This window comes from Chrysemys picta, unplaced genomic scaffold, assembly GCF_011386835.1.
Source record: "Chrysemys picta bellii isolate R12L10 unplaced genomic scaffold, ASM1138683v2 scaf1, whole genome shotgun sequence".
Lineage (NCBI taxonomy): Eukaryota > Metazoa > Chordata > Testudines > Emydidae > Chrysemys > Chrysemys picta.
In genome coordinates, this window is record NW_027052708.1 from 422,008 (window position 1) to 430,374 (window position 8,367).

The 8,367-nt window shown below is 46.1% G+C and overlaps 1 protein-coding gene across 1 annotated transcript in view; it reads left to right on the forward strand.

Annotated features, from left to right (window-relative positions):
• LOC135977474 (deleted in malignant brain tumors 1 protein-like) overlaps positions 1–7,675 on the forward strand; it is a 112,905-nt gene extending 105,230 nt beyond the window's left edge. Inside the window, exon 9 of the mRNA XM_065578729.1 lies at positions 7,636–7,675. Coding sequence (XP_065434801.1) covers positions 7,636–7,675 — 40 coding nt within the window. The remainder of the gene's footprint in view (positions 1–7,635) is intronic.
• Positions 7,676–8,367: the final 692 nt, after the last annotated feature.

Below are 8,367 nucleotides of genomic sequence, written 5' to 3' on the forward strand. Positions count from 1 at the left end.
GTGCACACAACAATAGAGAGCGACCTGTCTCCAGAGAGAACCAGCCCCGATTACAATAACTAGTAAGGTTATATAGACAGTTCCGTCGCGTCATAGTTAAAACAACCCAGCCCCTAATAAGCCCCAGCTTCTAATATTCATGCATGTCTATCTTCTTTGACACTACAAACAATTCGTGATGCCTCAGCAACTTCTTATGAGCTTTGTTGTCATGCACCAGAAACTAGGAGAAAGGAGGGAGTTAAGAACAGATGAAGAACAGAAACAGGGAGTGGAGACTGCAAGTTTCCATATGTCCAAACAAACTGTTCCTAGCACTTCTGGTACAAGAATGCGGCCCCCACCTCTTATCTCATTCTCTGCAGCTCAAGCAAGCATGCCCTCAGGTTTCACAGAGAGACAGGAATGGCCCAGCAACTACTGTTAGCCTAACTTTGGCTAAGCTGGCCAAACAATGTTCTATACTCCATATTTTTGGGCCTAACACAGCTCTATTACCCTAGTGCCCGACAGAGTGATATCATTTTATTGCTGCACTCTACTCTAGAATACACAACACTGGGATTTTAGAGATGTGCCAAATTCTTACGTGAGCATATGGCACTGGCATCTTTTGTATGTGAGCACGTCTGATTCCAATGTGATATCCTGGGACAGTACACAAGGTGTGACTCATTCCCTACACACTGGAATTCCTCAGTCCAGATTGGTCCATGTCATTCTCTGAAATGAGCTCGTCCTGGGATAGATAGAGCTGTTCCACACTGTAGTTCATTACAGATAACACTGGCAGCTTTGAGACAAAAGTGTGCATCACAAATTGTAGCCCAGGTGTCTCCATGTCTTACTTTCACACGTCCTGAGCAGGCACTGTCCCCTCCAACCAGCTGGAGCTCAATATGTCCTAGAAAGCCAATAAAGGATGAAAATTACAAAGGAGCCTTAAGGAGTTAGGTGTTCCACTGCCCTATAAGTTTGGCCAAAAGCCCATCCTGGTGCAGTGGGGCAGTGCAGGCAGCAATTAGATTTTTTTTTTAACAAAAAATGGAGAGAAGGGAATTCAATAGCAATCAATATACATTAGAAGTTATGAAATGTAGAAAATTGATAAGGGAAGCTAAAGCTATCAGGGAAAACTCCATGTTTGGCAGGGCTAAGGACAATAATGAGAATTTTTTAAAGTATATTAGGAGCAAAAACAAACAAACAAACAAATCCTAACAAAGGTGTAGGCCCATTACAAATGGAGATGGTAACATAGTTTATAATAATGCAAATAAGGCAGAGGAGTTCAATACACATTTCTGGTTTTGGATAGAAGTAGGATGTGTATTCATACTATGTGAAGAGGGTGATCCTCTCTGCTGTCTGCTGTTAACTAAGGAGGGTGTTAAACGGTATATACTAGGGATAATTTTTTTAAAAATCAGCAGGCCTGAATAGCTTATAAAACCTTGGAATAAATAGAAATGGAGGACTGGAAGGAACCTCACAAAGTCAGCTAGTCCATCCCCCCACACCAAGACAGCTTTAAGTATACCTAGTCCATCCCTGATAGATGTTTGTCTAAGGGTACATCTACACTACAGCGGGGAGTCGATTTAAGATACGCAAATTCAGCTACGTGAATAGCGTAGCTGAATTCGACGTATTGCAGCCGACTTACCCCGTTGTGAGGACGGCGGCAAAATCGACTTCTGCCGCTTTTTGTCGGCGGCGCTTACTACCACCTCCGCTGGTGGAGTTAGAGCGCCGATTTGGGGATCGATTGTCGCGTCCCGTCGGGACGCGATAAATCGATCCCCGAGAGGTCAATTTCTACCCGCCGATTCAGGCGGGTAGTATAGACCAGACCTAACTATTTCTTGAAAGTCACCAATGACAGGGATTCCACAACCTCCCTTGGTACCTTGTTCTGGTACTTAACTATCCTTAGACTTAGAAAGTTTTTCCTAATATCTGACCTGACTCTCACTTGCTGCAATCTAAGTGGATTACTTCTTGTCCTTCCCATCATAGAGAGAGAGCCCCAAACTGGACACAGTGCTCCAGCTGAGGCCTCACCAGTGCTGAGTACAGCAGGACAATTACCCCCTCTGTCTTACATAGTACAATTCTGTTAATAAAATCCAGAATGACATTTCCTGTTTTCAAAACAGCATCACCCATTTCACTCTGTGATCCAATATAACCCCAGAACATTTTCTGCAGTTCTGCTGCCTAGTCAGTTATTCCCCATTTTGGATTTTTTGCATTTGATTTTTCCTTCCGAAGTCTAGTACTTTGTACTTGTCTTTACTGAATTTTAATTTACTGATTTCAAACCAATTCTCCAATGTATCAAGGTCATTATGAATTCTAATACTCTCATCCAAAGAGCTTGTGACCCCTCCCAGGTTTGTGTCATCCACACATTTGATGACTTGATTCTCTACTCCATCATCCAAATCATTAATGAAAATATTGACTAGTACCAGGCCCAGGAGAGTGATATTATTTATGTATCCATTGGAACACAGTGACCAGAGAGAAAAGTGTTAAAGGAACTAAAGGCCAACAGGCATATGTCTTACCTAATCCTCAGCAATTCCCTCAAAACCTGGGCTGTCCCAACCTATCCCAGGTACACCTGCTTCTGGGGACTGGGTTCAATCTCCTTCCCTACAGACCCTACCTCTCCCTGTCTGTTCATCAGGGCTCCCCTTTTGATAGTTCCCAAGCTTTTTGTTTAATTTTCCCACTTGAAGGGCCCCTCCCCTCTCCCAAGCTAGGGGGGTTGTACCCAGTTTGGTCAGAGGCAAAAGTTGAAAGGCTTTGACACCTGAATTGTCAGTTAAGTACCAGTGACTGGGTTCTCTGTAGCCATTGTCTGCCTTGCTGGGACATGTGGGGAGGTCCAGCAGGAGTTACTCTTTGAACATCTGTAGGAAATGGCAAAACAGCAATAAAAGAAACAGAGGTAACACATAATACACATAAACATACAGATATCTCCCATGGTCTTCACAGGGGTCATAGTGGACAAGCAACTGAACTAGAGCTCCCAGGGTGATGCTCTGAAAAGGCTGAGGTGAACCTTGGAGGTTTAAACAGGGGAGCAGTGAAAGGAACTGACTGAAATGCAGGATTTCCAGCTCACAGGAAATTTCACTATTTCAAAACTTCCTGTGAACCACAAAACCTCTGAAAAATTTGTTCTGGAAAGACCAATGCCTGGAGTGTCCAGCATGAAATTTGCTCCCAGGGACACCAGCAGATGCTGAGTGACACTGACATTCTTGTCAGTTTCACCAGTGATAAGAGAAAAACAAAAATGTCAATTTCTCTCAGCTGCTGCTGGGGCTCCCAGGGTCTGTGGCTCCTGGGCAGCCTCGCCATGCAGACTGCCTTGGACTGGGGACCCCTGGGCTTCCAGACTCCTGGGCCAGCTGGTGTCCCAAATAGCCCATTGGCCTGGGAGTCTGGAAGCTCTGGGGTCCCCAGTCTGGGGCAGTCTGCAACGCAGGGCTGCCTCAGAACCGCAGATCCTGGGAATCGGGATCCCATCCCAGGATTTCTAAATTCCCTGCTGTGGAGCTGGGAGCTGATCCCTGGTTAAAGCTGGGACTCCCTTCTCCATAGCAGGGTTGCCCTGGAGCTGCAGACTATAGGACACCAGGGTCTCTGGTGCTGGGGCAGTCTACATGTCGCAGCTATCCCAGAGCAGCTGACCTGAGAAGACTGGGGTACCTGGCCCCAAGGCAGTCTGCATGGCAGGGCTGGCTGGAGCCCCCCAAGCGAGCTGGCGCTTAACCATTAAGGTTTCTGCCACAACCTGCCTGTGGTCTGGAGAAAGTTCATTGCACCCGACTCACTGTCATGGGAAATGTCGAGTTCAACAAACCAACATTTTCCAAAGAAGTTCCATTTTGTTGGATAATTTCTGACCAGGGACATGATTTTACCTCTGTGTACAGCATGGTGAGACCGCTACTGCATCCAGCTGTGCTGTCTACATTTTAAGAAGGATATTAAAAAAAATGAAAAGGATGCAGAGAAGAGCCACAAAGATGATTTGAGGGCTTGAAAATATGCCTTGCAGTGAGAGATTCCAGGAGCTCCGTCTATTTATTTTTTAAAAAGACTAAGAGGTGACGTGATTATACTGTGTAAGTACTTTAGTGCATGAGTACTTGCACAGGGACAAAACACTGGTAAGTAGAGGCCTCCTTATTCTAGTGGAGAAAGGCAAAACAAGAACAAATGGCTGGAAGTTAAAGCCACTTAAAGTCATATTAGAAGTAAGCCATACATTTTTCATAGTGAGGGCGATTAACCATTGGAACAAACTAAAAAAAGAAGCAGAAGATTATTTACCTCCTGAAGTATTTAGATGAAGACTGGATGCCTTTCTGGAAGATGTGCTTTAGCCAAACAAAAATTATTGGATTCAGTACAAGAATAACTGGATTAAATTCTATAGCCTGTTACCCAGGAGGCCAGACTATATAATCTAATGTTTCCTTTTGCCCTTAAAATCTATAAAGCTAACCTCTAAAAGGAGGTGACATTTGTAAAGTCGAGCACTCAAACATTCAGAATGACACACTCGTGCTGTCCTCTGTAACCTTAATTAGTCCATTTTGTATTTGCATTGTCATACAGCCTTTAATTACATGATCAAATGCTATTTTTGCCACAGAACCCTGCCTCACTCAGTGCACAGGACACGTGGTGCTGACTGAATGGGTGTATGGTCAATAGTTCTTTTTATACCCACTGTTCAATGTGTGGTTCCCGCCTCTGTGTACTGCACATCATCCAAACTGAACTCCAAAAATAGAATTGTTAATTTCCTCATGGGCTTTTCTGTGGCTCATTTCTCTGGTAGCTGAGTGCTTCACAAACATTAAAGAATTTCTCTTTACAACACCGCTGGGAAGTGTTGTTATCTCCATTTTACATATGGGGAACTGAAGTCTTGGGAGCAAAATCAGGACCTGTACATGGCCTTCATCAATTTGACAAAGGCCTTCAACTCTGTAAATCGTGAAGTCCTGTGGAAGGTGCTGGCCAGATTTGGCTGCCCTCCAATATTTATTAAGGGCCTAAGGCTTCTTTGTGATGAGATGACTGCCACCATTCTCTGTAATGGCCGGGAGATGGATCCTTTCATCATCAAAACCGGGGTTAAGCAAGGATGTGTTATTGCCACAACCCTGCTCTCCATGTATTTAGCAGTAATTTTGGTCTGTGTAAAGACCGCCTCCCCACTGGAGCTGACATTCAATACAGAATGAATGGGCAAATTTTTAATCTTCAACATTTCCGCTCGAAGTCTAAAGTCCTCAGGGCATCCATTACTGACCTTCAGTATGCTGATGACTGTGCCATCTTTGCGCACACTGAGAATGACCTTCAGTCCTCACTGGATTATTTTGCACAAGCTTACCGAAGCCTATGACTCTCCCTCAATATTAAAAAGACTAAAGGGCTCCATCAGCCTGCTTCAGGCCCTGCACATAACCCACCACACATCACCATCGAGTAACAGACTTTGGAGACAGTCGAGCACTTCTGCTACCTCAGTAGCCAACTTTCTCAAAATGTAAAAATCAACAGTGAGATCCAGCACAGGATCCAATGTGCAACAGATTTGGGAAACTGCTCTGATAAATTTTCACAGACCGTGACCTACAGCAGGACACCAAGATCCAGGTCTATGAGACAATTGTTATTCCTACACTCCTTTATAGATGCAAAACCTGAGTGACCTATCGTCAGCACCTCAAGAGTCTGGAGAGGTACCAACAACGATGCCTCCAGAAGATCCTTTGCACCAAGTGGGAAGATCGCTGCACTGACACCAACATCCTCATTGAAGCTAATATCACCAGCATTGAAGCAATGATCCACACTCACCAACTCTGCTGGGCTGGACATTATGTGCGGATGCCAGACTCTCACCTCCGAAAACAAGCCCTCTACTCTCAGCTCACCCCTGGTCAGAGATCCTTGGTGGTCGGAGGAAATGCTACAAAGAGACACTGAAAGCGTATCTCAATAAAATGCATGTGGACATCACAAGCTGGGAAGAGCAAGCCACCAACTAACCTCAATGGCACCACATCTTCTATCAGCAGTGGCCTGCTTTGAGGACAAGTGCTTTGCCCTCGAAGCTGAAAACAGTGTGACATTCTATAACTTGGGGGAGCGAGCTGTAACCCCCATATTCCTCATTTTCATATGATCGTGATCTTAGGTATAAAGCATGCCTTGTAAGGTATCGGGGGAAGGTTATGATCTGCTGAAAGGCATTTCTATATTGATATATGTATATCATTAATGCATATGAAGTTTTGAGAATTGTGTAGTATGGTTGTCAATAAAACATCCTGTAAATTGGGGGATCAGCCAGCTATTATCTCCCCAAAGGCAACTGCAAGGAAAGTAACCAACGCCCGGGAGGGGTGTCAAACAACCCATCAACAGCCATTGTCCAGCAAGGGAGCTACAATGCAATGACTCACCTGCATGAGGCCATACCAGGGAAATTGCTCAACCTTGCTTGGAGAGACTCAGTCATTGTCTACACTGCACAGCTTTTAGTGACATGGCCGTGTCACTAAAAGTCGGCCAGTGTAAATGCTGCTTGTCAGCACTTTTACCAACAAAATACTTCCACCCACTATGACCGGGATTTGTGTTGTCAACAGGAGAGCGCTCCTGCAGGCAAGGAGCCGTTTACACTGCCACTTGCTGCAGCAAAACTTTTCTCTTTCGGGGGTAGGGCTTCTTTAAGCTCCCGTGAACGACAAAAGTTTTGTTATTCAATTGCAGTGTAGACAAAGCCACAGTAATGCTCACCTGACTCTGAAGTGGGGGGTGGGGGGGCAAAGCCAAGAGGGAGGAAAGGACATGATAAAAGGAAGAGATGTTTGCCGTGCTCTTCCTCTCTCTCTTCCACCTACATCTACAGACACCACCACCACGAGACTGAAGCACTGATCAAAAGGGAGAGCCCAGCTGAAGAGCAGCCAGCCAGCCTGTGGTGAGAAGCCTGTGATGTTTGTAAGGGCATTGAAAGTGTTAAGAGCAGCTTAGAGTATGTTTTGTTTTTATTTCATTTGACCAAATCTGACTTGTTATGTTTTGACTTATAACCACTTAAAATCTACCATTATAGTTAATAAATCTGTTTGTTTTTTCTACCTGAAGCAGTGTGTTTGGTTTAGAGCATGTCAGGGATTCTTTTTGGGAAAACAAGCTTGGTACATATCAATTTCTTTGTTAAACTGATGAACTTATATAAGCTCGCAGTGTCCAGCAGGCATAATTGGACATTGCATGACGGAGGTTCCTAGGATTGTGTCTGGGACTGGGGGTATTGGCTAGTATCATTCGGTTGCACATAACCCCTGCATCCATCACAGGCCCCAGTGTGCTGGTTTGTTACTAGAGTCCTCATTGCTGCACAGAGCACAAAGGACTTGGACCCTAAATCACTAACAAACAGGCCCTGTGCGGCTGTGAGGGAATTTGCAGAGGTGACAGCTGGGGACAACCAGGGACTCTTAGTGGTGAGGTTCCCCCGGGAACAGACATGTCACCTCCCCCTCGCTCCAGGCTCCAACTCTCCTCCCTTTCCCTTTGCAGGTGTGACAGAGAGGACAGATTCTCCGAATACCCCAGTTAAAGCATCCCCCTCCTCCCATCAAGGGTTAAATTTCCCTGGGGCTGGGTCACAGAGGAGGAGCTACAAGCTGCAGCCTGAGGGAAGGAGCTGCTTTCCATGGCCTGTGACATCTGAGGGGGAATGACACCTGGGTGGGAGCTGTAGACACTGCTGAGCAGGATGATTCCTGTCTCATGGCTCCAGCTGACAGGGCAGGGCCCATGATTTAAACAGCAGCCTGTGAGCTGCCCCCATGGTGAAGAAACTGTGTTCCAGCCCATTACCCTGCTGGCCTGGGCTGTGCAATGAGTGACTGGGGAGCTCCCTGCTCCCCCCTCCCCGCGACTCTCACAGGATAATCTCTCCCTGTTGCATGTTCATTTCCATCCAGCTCCCCCGCGCCGCCCTCCAGCTGACAGTGGGAGAGTCACGGCACCTGTGGTCATCTGCATTATCCTGGGGGCCTTGCTCTGCCTGGTCTTAATCATCCTGGGGGCACAGGTGCGAAGTGCCAGGGCACAGCGCAGAGGTGGGTGCTGATTGGTGTCACTGTGTGAAATGCCTCTGCAATAGCAGGGGGGCTGCAAGGTGTCAGGGGAGGGGTGATACTGGGCTGGGTGGGGTGGCCGAGGGTGCCCGTTAACTCCTCTCTCATTTAATATTTCATTAACTGTCTCACAATGGAACAGCCCAGCCATGAAATCTGGAGATGA